At 32.5% G+C, this 12,847-nt stretch overlaps 1 protein-coding gene across 1 annotated transcript; it reads left to right on the plus strand.

Moving 5' to 3' along the window:
- Positions 1–10,612: 10,612 nt before the first annotated feature.
- Positions 10,613–11,804, plus strand: LOC122312528 (glutathione S-transferase U17-like). Its single transcript, XM_043127170.1, has 2 exons — positions 10,613–10,993; positions 11,189–11,804. The coding sequence occupies exons 1-2, from the start codon at positions 10,664–10,666 to the stop codon at positions 11,564–11,566; spliced, it is 708 nt and encodes a 235-aa protein (XP_042983104.1). The 5' UTR covers positions 10,613–10,663; the 3' UTR covers positions 11,567–11,804.
- The last annotated feature ends 1,043 nt before the right edge of the window (positions 11,805–12,847 follow it).

The raw sequence follows: 12,847 nt of genomic DNA on the forward strand, positions 1-12,847 counted from the left end.
TCCTCGCCCCTACTCTGCAAAAGGCCGGAGATCGGCGAGAAAGATCGTCGAGGCTATGGGGACTAAACTTGCCCGAACGGTTAGCTCATGAAGGCCGCTAAAGTACTCGAACATCGACGGGAGAGGAACCCCGTAGCCAGTATTATGCTTCCATCCCACGGTCGCGATGAACAGTCATGGAGACAGAGGTATGGATGGGCATACGAAGGCTTACCTGCGTGACGAAGGTAGCCGATTATGGCGACGATGCACGACGGGGAGAAGGGGATTGAGCGATCTGTGAGAGAATTCTTAAGGGAGTCAAAAAATCAAAGTGGCACTGGGAGAGAATAACTTTGGGAGAGAATGAAAAGGAAAAAGAAGAAAACTTATCTAAATGGAGAAGAGATTCATACTGCCCCACAGTGGAAAAGGAAAAATGTTGGAGTTCTCAGCGTTCATGATGCAGTACCCGTGGTCGACGAGGACGATTCCAGCGTCGTTTCTGTGACGCCCCCAAATTCCGTTTGGGATTGGACGGACATTTGAAGCGTCGAGACATGCAACACCAGGTTACCTGCCCCCGTTCATGACATATAAGATGCAATGTTCCTAACATGCATCTAACATTATGCAATATTCGCAGCGGATAATTTTTTTTTTCTTTAGCAATACTATGCACCAAATTGAAAATATCCCAAATGCTTAAAACATACTTCATACATAAAGATCCATTGAATAACTAAGATCATAGCACTAGTCCAAAATAATTATAATCCAAAAGTACTGGAGATGCAACTCCATCGTACAAGTAGTAATTTAACTACTATATTAACATTAACGACGCACTGTCGTTTAGTCGATTGTGTCTAGTTGGTCAACTCCTGATCCTCCTTCAGGTCCTGTAACAAGATCTACCATTCGGGGGGAATGGTAGTTGGGACTACCACAGTGAGATTTGATTACAAATCTCAGCAAGTTAACAAAAAAACTTCCATACAGACTAATGATGCATGTATGACAGTAAAAGCATAAATGCATAATCAAATTCATAAGTAATTAAAGCATAACTTAGCGTACAACATAGCATAATTGACATAGCTTAAATTGAATCATGAACTGAACTTGACTTGACATGAACTTGATCTGAAACTTGACTTAGCATGAACTTGCTCTGAAACTTGAATTAACATGAAAAATACATACTCCACAGTTGTTATGGCCCCATGTATTCTACGTGTAAATACATACTCCACAGTTGTTGTGGCCCCATGTATTCTACACAAACTTGACTTAACATTAAAAATACATACTCCACAGTTGTTGTGGCCCCATGTATTCTATGTGTAAATACATACTCCACAGTTGTTGTGGCCTCATGTATTCTACACATCACTATGCAGTTAAATACATACTCCACAGTTGTTGTGGCCCCATGTATTCTACATAAACTTGACTTAACATGAAAAATACATACTCCACAGTTGTTGTGGCCCCATGTATTCTATATAAACTAAATGTACTCAAGATGAAACGTGACTGGAATATGAAAGGACTGAAGCCCTAACGTAACATAACGTGACTTGAACATAATTTGAAATACATAACCAACTTGAGATAGTAACATTTCGTAACATGGCATAACATATAACAGACAACATATTTAACATGACATATTTGTAATGTATAGTAATACATGACAGAATATATTATGTAATAGATAAAAATTGATGACAGAATAAATTCTATATAATAGACAATTACATGATAATTTGGCATAGCATGACATATATGATAACATACATACATACACTGTAATTCTTTTACTTAGCACACATACACAGTAGACTGCTAGTAAGTTAAAAGCTAACTTACCTCGATCTCCGCATTTTTTATAAAACTTCAAGTACGATCACGAGGAACTGAAATTAGTGATTCTAAAAGTTAGAACTAAATCACTAATAATTTAAAATATGGAAAATTCTAACTTAAAGAGTAAAATTTTCATTTTACTCTTTACATGTGGGAAAATGACTGTTTTACCCATAACTTAAGGATTTTGCATACTAACTCCAAAAGTTTCCAAAATTTACATTCTTCATGTAAATTTTGTTCTAAACTTAAATATCAACTCAGAAAAATTTAAAACAAAATACAACTATGAAGAACACACTATGGTCGAAACATCCATAGGCCATTTCCCTTTATTTTTGTTGCAATTCCTTCCAACTTCAAAACTCATGCTTAAACCAAAATTTTGCAACAAACATCTTCCAATCCTAAGTTCAAAACCATACTTAAAACATCCATTTAGAAAAAGCTAATAATTAACACCAAACTTTTTTGTAAAAAGATCCAAGCACTTAAATCACAAGTTTTGACCTTAAATCAAAACATCTCTAAGAATTTTAAAAATCAAATCTTACTTCTAACATATTCATAATATCATTCTAACATCAACCATACTTTAAATCATCAAACTAAAGTCACCAAAATCACAAAATAACATTTGGAGTTTTTGATTTTACACTTAGTCCAAAAACAGAAACTTTTTCCTCAACTAGTTTTGATAAATCTCTTGATCTATAACTTATAAATATATGATCTTCAAACCAAACCATCACATGGTTTAAAAAGATGTCCTAAAATATATAAGCTTCTAATTCAAGATCACATGGTTAGAAATTAACCAAAACATAAATTTAGCCAAGAATATCCACACTTTGGCTTATTTGAATATCTCTTTGCATAAAATTTCATATCTTTGAAACTAACATCAAATACCTTCAAAATAATAATATAACATGTATATAAGATACTTAGGATCCTCCAATAAAATTATTAAAGTCATTAGAATAGGTTTAGACCACCAAAGAGTTAAACTTTCTCAAAACAGAAACTGTTTTTCTTCTTCCAGTTTCTAAGTTTCTAAATCTAAGAAAATCTTTCATCAAAACATTTAATCATGCAAAAATCCTCAACCAATAGTCACATATACATGTTAACAATACTCCATAAAAATTTCGGACCAATATCTATCCATTAGCTTGGTCAAAAACTCCAAACTATAACATATTCTCCAGTTTACCTCTCAGAATGACCTTTCTATAGTTTATACAATATTTGACTAACCAAATGATCTTCAAATGGGGAAAATAAGATATCCATGTAAACTAGACTCAAAAAGGAACAACTTATATGAAGGAGACTTTATGATAAAACACTTACAACAGCTTCAAAATTGGCGGGCAAAATACCTCCTAAAAGCTGTCCGAGAGAGAGTGTTTGATATTCTTTCAATGGAAAGTGTAAATGAAGATAATTTCCTGGGGAGAGGTGGCTGGAGATAATTATGGATAAGATATGGAAGAGATGAGGCTGGAGTTGAGAGTTGAGTGTAGTTTTCTCCTACCCAAAATATCTATAAAAGATTATCTCATAATATTCTATTCAATAGTATCTACAAAAATCAACTTAAGATATTTTTATCTAATAATATCTATAAAAATCAACTCAAAATATTTTTACCCAATAATATTCATGAAAATTACCTCAAAATATTTCTTTTTATCTAATAATATCTACAGTTTTGAACAGACGTTTTGTCCGAAAATATGAAAAAATGTTATTGCGCCATAAGACTTTAAATAACCCTCCGAGTCTAATGACACAAACCATAATACATTTTGACACTTCTAACTATCTCCAATAATCAAAAACACACTTCTGATACCATTGTAAATAATAACACTAACTATATAGTTAAACAAAAACCTATACGATTAATGGATTCGTGAAAACTTATGGGGTTTTCACGAGGTTCCTAAAGTTAATAGAAATTTCACAATTGAATTTCTAGCGGGCTGTTACAGTTTCTGCTTCCCTCTCAGTGGCCCCAACCCCACAAGGAGGAGCTCCTTCTCGCCACGGAGGAGCCCGATTTCGATGAAAAGGTACCTTTCAACTAACCCCTTTTTAGATTCCATCTAAAGCTTGGTTTCCAACAAAAGTTTTAATCTTTCGATCTCTTTGTGAGGTTGTAGTCAAACATTGCCTTCTGGGTTTTGAAAGATTTAACGGAAATTACATTCTCATGTAACAGTTCGTAATTTCTGACGTCATTCTCATTGTAAAGGATTAGAGGATTAGGTCTAATTACATTGGTATTATATGCTGGAGACAATGCTAATTGTGATTTGGATTTGAAATTAGTTTTTTTTTTGTCACCTAAACCACCATCTGCACACAATCAAGTGTAAATAGAATTTAGTTTGAAGAATTGATCCTTAAGAGTTTTGCTTTGCATGTGTGTGAGGCTTATTAAACTTATAATCTGGTGAGTTTTGTTCACTGATACAGTATTAAACAGGAATTCTTGATCTAGCTGGATATGTTTTTCTGAATTAAATGCATGAGACTTTATTGGTTTGTTTTTTACATGTGAGCCTCCATAATCCACATGCTCGATTCAAAATATGATACTGTATAGGTTAGTTAAAAGTTTGGAACTTTGGATGTTTCATCAGATTGCTATAGCTGATTTCATAGTCTTTAAAGCCGTGTGCAAGTTATTTAATGTCGTAGCTTAGCTGAACAAGCAGGAAGAGTGAAATCGGCAATGTCTATGAATTGTCTCCTTCAATTTCTTCTGTATTCCTTGAACATTTTTATATTGATGGATGAAATCTACCCCGGCTCTTGCTCTTTATGATTATTACTACTATCGTACACAATGTAAAATTAATCTGCCAGATTAAAATGATGATCCGAACAAACATTATGAACTGTTGTGGTGAGGATGATTAGTTGGATCATATGCGGTTGTATCTGTAATTTTCTCCTACCGTAGAGTGCAGTAACTGGGATATGTTTCGAAGAAAGCATATAACATTCCAGTTTCAGTCCATTTTTAGAAGATTGTAAAAGATGCCCTCCAATTTAAAGTGTTAGTAATGAGACTTCTCTACATGAAGTATTTTCCCAAAAAAAAAAAATTTAAGAAAGTTTCTGTAACGTTAAAATAGTCTTTAGATTCTATTTGACTTCATAGACGTTGGTAGAGTGGTGAAGTCTTGCACTTACAGAGTGGTAAGTGACAAGCCATTTTCTCTAGATTTCTGATTGTCTTCCTTTGAACTGTTTAGTTTCCATTAGGATGGCATATATATCCATCATACTCAGCATTTACAGTGGAGAAATTTGTCATTTTCTCTGTAAAAGTTCAATTTTTATTCCCATTACTAAAGTGCTGGCTGTACTAACACAGTTTCAGAAATGGTACAGTGGTGATTTTGCTCTGTTTCCTATATGCAGTTTGTGAAGGATAACCATAACCATTGTAGTTGGATATGATCCTTTATATCTGGATATTTAATTGGGTCATGATTAAACACATTCTGCACCTTTTAGTTTTAATCCATTTTTTCCCTTTTGATATTTACTACTTATTGGCTATTGATATGCATTAGCTTTTGTTGGTTAGGCAAATGCGAGTTTGAGAGTCTGGTGAGTAAATTATACTCTATGACCTGTAATATAATTTGTTTTTTAGTAGAATTGATGTGGACTTATATTTAGCATCATTTATCATTTTTTAAGGTGTTGTGTTTGGTTTTGGCTTGCTAGAAGGCTTAAAATTTCATTAATTAAATTTGAATCACTTACATGGACAGACTTTGTAAGTCTTTGATAAAACTCAAGTTATATTACATCTTTTAACATGGTTCGAAACTTCCATGTTACTATCACAGTCCACGTAACATGCAGTTGTTTATAATATTTTATATTTGACAATTTAGCAATTGACACATCTATAAAACTAGGTGGGAAAACACTGTAGAAAGTAGTTTTTAAATGAAAATAGCCTAACAAAGGATTCTCTATTACCTTCTCGTTGAGCACATAACGATATGTGAAGAAAAAGCAACAAGACATTATATTCTTTTTGGGTATGAATCTTGCTTACATTTCTTGTTTTTAGTGAATGTTACTGCCAAACTTTAGGGCCTTTTCAAGTGATTTTGCAGTTGGCTTCAGTGTTTGTGCTTCTGTGTTGGGGTAAGTTTAGTAATTTGTTGTTCTACATATGTGGTGTATGCAGCTGTAAGAATGAAACGTTGGGAAATTTTATTTCCAGAACAATTTCAACCGGCTTCGTTTCCAATATTAATTAAATGAACTAAACCAACAGATAGCAGAAGGCCAGAGAATGTGAAAACCATATTATTCAATCCGGTAAAATGAGGAAAAATAAAAAAGTTCATATGTATAAAAAGAGATTCAAAAGTACATTGAGTTTAAGTACAACAATAATCCCAATGAAAATTTCATCCTTCTTCTCATATGTACCTAACGAAAATTTATATGAGCATACATTCATCTATTTCAGACTAGGAATAATCTTTTTAGATGCATACCAAATTATTCACTCATAGCAGATTGTTTTATAGGTATTCACTCATGGCACATTTTAGAATCTTCTGTCAAAGATATGGCTGCAACTAAATTCTCCAGGAAAATTAATCGTTAAAAAATATGCATTAGCTTTTGTTGGTTAGGAAAATGTCAGTTTGAGAGTCTGGTGAGTAAATTATACTCTATGAACTATAATATATATAATTTGTCTTTTAGTAGAATTGATGTGGACTTATATTTAACATCATTTATCATTTGTTAAGGTGTTCAATCATTTATCATTTGTTGAACAGTAGAATGCTATATTATACTTTACTAGAAATATAATGATTAAAATGTTTTATATATAGACACTTATTAACGATATTAACTTTATTTCTAGAAACTATTGTAGACATTGATCTCGACATCAACTCAAATACAAATGAAGAGGATCATAAATCTCAGGCTACATCATCCAAGAGGAGAAAATGTCAAAAAAAATATTAATTGAACAATCGTATCTCATTCTGATTGTATCTATTTTACTTTGTTTTAAATTGAACAACCATATATATATATATATATATTAAATTTTTAATATTGGAAATTGAACATAAAATATTTATTGGTAAAGTGAACTCTTTTGAATATGCATGTTCCATTTTATATATTGATATACATTTTATTACTAGTTGTTGAACTATTTAGTTATAAAATACAGCATAAATAGCGGTCCACGCATTGCATGGGTTATAGGCTCGTATCTTATAAAAAGATATGGATTTTTTATATATTAATTATGTATATTTTATATAACTATAACTTATATATATACTTAAATTCAATCATATACTAGAATAAGTAAATTATTATAAAACAATATATTTATGCTATAATATAAATATACAAAATTTACTATTACTATTATATAACAATAATGTATACTAACAACTAATGTATAAATACTAAAGTATAATAACATGTACTAGTAATGTATAATAATTAATGTATAATAACATGTAATATTAATGTATAAATATTAACATATAATACTAATGTATAATAACATTACTTTTTACAATGATTTATTTTTTCAATTTTTGTTATGTTTTAATAAAATTGAAATTTTAAAACTATTTTTTTTTAAATTAAAATCTGGAAGCTCAAATCTGACTAGTGAGAGTCCAAAATTGTCAAATTGAAAGTTCAAATAGGCAAAAAAACCTAATACAAAAGCCCAAATTCAACTCTACTCTGACAAGTGAAAGTCAAAGTCGGATCGGAAACTATGCAAATTGGAATCGGAGGTTGGATTTTACTTTTGACAATGTCGGAGTCAGAGGTAGGGCACTCTAAGTCTGACATTGTCGGTGTTCAACCCTAGTTCTTTTTATCATCAAGAAGTGGCACTAAATTATTAAAAATAATTATATTGTTTTGTTATTAACTTATTTATCAACTATTTGCAAATGCCACGTTTAAATGGCTTCGGATCAAAGTATTCTTAAATCTAAACATGTGTATATGGAAAAATAAGTCTAAAAACTTTAAGGCAAAAGAGTGGTCCTTCGCTTGTTATGGCTTTTTAGGTCAGTACTTATTATGTTTATTTGAGTACTGGCATTGGATTATCTAAATGCCAGTAAAATGTAAAATTTGACTCAATTATATATAAAATTACCTATCTTGGATTATCCAAATACAAAAATATGACTTTAGTTACAATGAATTATACTCGACGGTCATATATGCAAGACTAATGTACAAAGACCAAATATTATTTTTATGCGATAAACTTGACCACCGGTTCCTCAACCCAAATAGAGCTTCCTTCTTTTCTCATCTTCACCATTTTCATTCTTACTCTCCCTCTCATCTTTACCATTTTCATCCAATTCAGTGTCTAGAAACCCCAAGAAGGATTTCACAACATCCTCCTAGTATTTTTGTCATTGTCCTAGGTGCGTATATTCTCTCTTCCTGATTTTCTTTGCTTCATTTTCGTTTTGGGTATTTGAGATTAACAAGGATGAAATTAGATCTTGATGGGATGAAAGCAATACAGCAAGTTTATTTCCAACGTCTTTAGGATGAAATTTTTGACGCTTTAATAAATAAGTCTGCAATCACATCACCATTGGAGGACCCATCCACACCTTTGGGAGGTGTGTAAGTATTTGTCTAGCCTATTTCGACGTTGTAATTAACAGTAGCATATGTTTAATGTATATTTTATCTTATTTTAGTGGTTGTCCAGTCACATGTGATGGAAATATATGTGATTGGACAACAACTTTATGATTGGGCATTGTTTTTATTTTTTTGTGATGGACAGTATCTAAGTGATGAGCTAACTTTTGAAGGTGTGTGTATTTTTGTGATAGGTTGATTTTTGGAGATGTGCATATTTTTGCGATGAACTAAAATGTGTTGAACATTAGTGATGACTTTTGTTTTTCTGAATGGTGTTTTTTTGGGGTGAAAATATAATAGACAAATATTTTTTTAATGATGTTGTGACGTAAATGAATATACTTGTCGTGAGCCAAAATATTGTGTTGGGTATTGTGTTTTTGTGTTTGTAACTAAATTTATTTGTGGTGGGCAGAAATATTATAACTAAATATATTTGTGGGCAGTTTGGTTTCAATTAATAGAAAAAACAAATTGAAAAAAAAATATTAAATTTATAATATTTTATTAATATTTTGACTAAGATGGATAATCCAATTTAGGAATAAGTTTTGAGTGAAATAGCCAAATATAAAATCATGTCATATTATACAAATTTTACATTTACATTTACATAATCCAATGCTAAGAGTATTCTCATTGAATTGACCAAATGCATCTTCAAATTTTAATTAATATCACATGAATTTACATTTATCTATTCTATTTAAATTCGAATCCTCCTTCTCCTAAATGTATAAAAAAAAAATTAATCTCCACATTGAATTATCTATTTACTTTCTATATAATAATAAAATATAATTAATTTAATAATTTTTTATTTAATTTATTTTTATCACATTTTGTAGTTTTACCAATTAAATGTTAATAATAATTATATTTGTTGAAGTGAAAAAATACTATTTTAATATTTGTTGAAGTATTATTTTTATCGCATTTTAGAGTGCGAAAGTATTATTTTAATGTGGTTGGTGAAATTATTGTAATCTTCTATATTTCGTGAATCACTGCAAGTCTGTAACTAACATCCAACTTCTTTTAATAATGCCCCATCTAATATTTTACACATATAAATCAAATTTTAGCTTTCGAACTTTGGACAAGCCCAATGAGGAAGCACTAATGCTCTTAGGAGTACGCGACCATTTAATAGGAATGCACAGGAACGGGTGGCTCAAATGTCAAGTACTATTTTTTGCAGGCGTGTCTCAATTTCAGGCACACAAGCCATGCACGTACCAACCCTATTCGTCTTCCAGTCAAAGACCCAAATAAATTGTTTCATCTTATAAAATTCTTGTGATAACATTTACGGTTTGGATAGTAAATTGAGTTGGCATAAAAATTTAAAATATTATTTTTTAATATTATTATTATTTTAAAATTTAAAAAAATTAAATTATTTATTATATTTTATGTTAGAAGTTGAAAAAATTATAATGATTAGATTAGATGAATTGAGTTGAGTTGAATTTGGTTGATTAACCAAACACAAAATTAATTCAATTCAATTATAAAGATGGCTGGCATGCAAGTTTCGATCTAGACTTCAAGAAATTAACTTCGAAGTAAATCAGTTATACTTGTTGATCCAAATATGGTACGTATGAAGGTGATCTTGGTATGTAGCATTAATAAAAAGATTATTCAAGTTCTAAAACTTCAAGTAGTTTCACGAAGATATTTAAAATTTGGAAAATTCTATGTGCAGTCATTTTTGTAGATTTTTTTGTGCACTTTAGTGATATGATTGGTTGTGTATTAAAAAAATTAATCCAACTAATTATATCAATGGAGTGCGCAGGAAGTACGTAAAAATAACTGTATGTAGCATTACTCTTAAAATTTAAATGTCAATGCCTATGTCTAACTTCTATTTAGCATCCAATCACGTTGTGCGATGTGACATCCGAATTTTGAACAGCAATGCAACACGTGAAGTGCCCTCCCCATCAACCCTTCAGCATTCACTCCATGCGTACCTAATGTCTTCAGACTTCACCTGCCAAAGGTTTTTGAGCACTTATAGTATTTATTAACAAGCCTCTTCCCAGGTTTGTGACTCACAATTTTGAGAGCTAAAGAACTCTCACTCATGGCGAACACCAGCAGTACTACTGATGTCAAGGTTCTGGGTGCATGGCCGAGCCCATTCGTGATTAGGGTTCGCATTGCCCTGAACATCAAATCTGTTAAGTACGAGTTTCTTGAGGAGACATTTGGTTCTAAGAGCCAGCTTCTTCTCCAATCAAACCCTGTACACAAGAAAATCCCGGTTTTCATCCATGGCGGAAAGCCCATCGCTGAGTCTCTCATCATTGTGCAGTACATTGACGAAGTCTGGAGCTCTGGTCCCTCCATCCTCCCCTCTGATCCCTACGACCGTGCCATTGCACGATTTTGGGCTGCCTATGTTGATGATAAGGTACGAGGATGTGTTTTTGTTTGCATCCTAGCCTCTTCCTACATGGTTAATTTTAGTTTTGTTGTTCGTGCTCATGTGTCATTTCTTCCTTGCCTAATTTGTATGAAGCAAAAATATTCCATGAATTCATCTTTTTGCAGTATTTTATTTCTGAAACACTAAATTAAAGCAATAATATTTCAAATGAGTATGCAGTTTTTCCCGCCCTTGAGACTCATTAAGAGTGCACAAGGAGAGGAGAAAGCGGCATTAGTGAAACAAGTGACTGAAGGACTTGATCTATTGGAGGAAGCATTTCAGAAGAGCAGCAAAGGGAAGGCTTTCTTTGGGGGAGATAGAATTGGGTATCTTGATATTGCTTTCGGATCGACGTTGGGTTGGCTGAGAGCAACAGAGAACATGGGTGAGGTGAAGCTGCTGGATGGAGCAAAGACTCCTGGACTGGTGCTATGGGCTGAGAGCTTCTGTGCCGATGGTGCTGTTAAGGGTTTGATTCCAGAGACCGAGAAGCTTGTCGAGTTTGCCAAGCTTCTGGCCGCGAGGATGAAAGGCGGGGCTCCTCCTAAGCAATAATATGATCAGTTTCTGTGGACAACTAGGTTTCATGTTGAATGTGTTAGAAGTTGATGGGGGTATCTGTTATGCTTCTTTTGCTAGCAAGTAACCTGTTTGTTTAATTATGTGGTGCAGGCTTGAAAAATGTACTGATGAAGAATAAATTCGACTTTCTATGAATGTTGTGTAATAGTGAGCACTACTTTATGTTATGTTTTGGGTCTCATTTGAATGGACGAGCAATGTTTGAAGATTATGTTTGGATATTTTGAGGTGGTTTGAGAACTTTTTGAGAAAGGATCTTGCGAATCATGTTAGCTTTGATAATCATTAAAAAAAAATAGAAATGATAGTTACAATTGTAAGTGCGTTCAAGTGTCGTACAATCACTTAAAAAATGAATAAATATAAGATTATATGAAAAGAAATTAATTTTTTATGGACTTAATTTTTTAAAAAAATGACTACACGATATTTACGCATTCTATAACTATACATAGTATTACTTTAAAAGAAATCATTCTTATCATTTTTTTTTTTTATTTCTGATGATTTGGTTGTTCATTACAAAAATTCAGGAATAAAAAAAATGATATGAAAAATTTATTGATGCTTAGCAAATGGGGTGTTAAGTATCTAACAAAACTTTATATAAAAATTGTTTTGATTCTTATGTCTTTTATTTATTAAGAAAATCTAGGCAAATGATTGGATGGAGCCCCCGCCCTGCATGAACAGTTGGGGTTGTCCGTGCCGCCCAGACAGGGCCGGGGTGGTGGACGGCGAGGTGGCGGGGCGCCCGCCCCAGCCCTCTTCTATGCACCAAAACGGAAGATATGTTTTGTCTATATACATTGAAGCCGACGGTCCAACACTTGTGAAACTGAAGCCCAATCCACCGTCCCCACGACTTATCACAATCTAATCAAGTCTTAGCCCTTTGCCACCTCAGTTGTAGACAACGAGTTCGACGTTGAGAAAAAGAAAAAGTTTTTAAAAAGACGAGAGAGCGAGACAGAGAGAAGCACGTATGTACAAGGGCCGCTCTAAATTTATGTCAGCTCCTTGTCACGTCCTTGACGTGGGTTATCAACCACGACGTCCGGATAGATAAGCATACGGAAATAATATTGGATCAAATGTTTTCATACGGCACTTAAAATAAAATAAAATTAAATTAATTTTTTATGATCAATTTATACAACGAAAAATTATTAATAATTTTTTTATTATTATAAATTAATCGTAAAAGTCATTTTTTTTATAGTGCGGATTGAGATTTTTTTTCTCACCCAACAG

This window comes from Carya illinoinensis, chromosome 6 (genome assembly GCF_018687715.1).
Source record: "Carya illinoinensis cultivar Pawnee chromosome 6, C.illinoinensisPawnee_v1, whole genome shotgun sequence".
NCBI lineage: Eukaryota > Viridiplantae > Streptophyta > Magnoliopsida > Fagales > Juglandaceae > Carya > Carya illinoinensis.

Bases quoted from the DNA above. Each gene is read 5' to 3' on its own strand.
- LOC122312528 (XM_043127170.1), top strand. From the start codon at position 10,664: ATGGCGAACACCAGCAGTACTACTGATGTCAAGGTTCTGGGTGCATGG. The intron at 10,994-11,188 runs GTACGAGGATGT...ATGAGTATGCAG, and splicing joins CTGCCTATGTTGATGATAAG to TTTTTCCCGCCCTTGAGACT.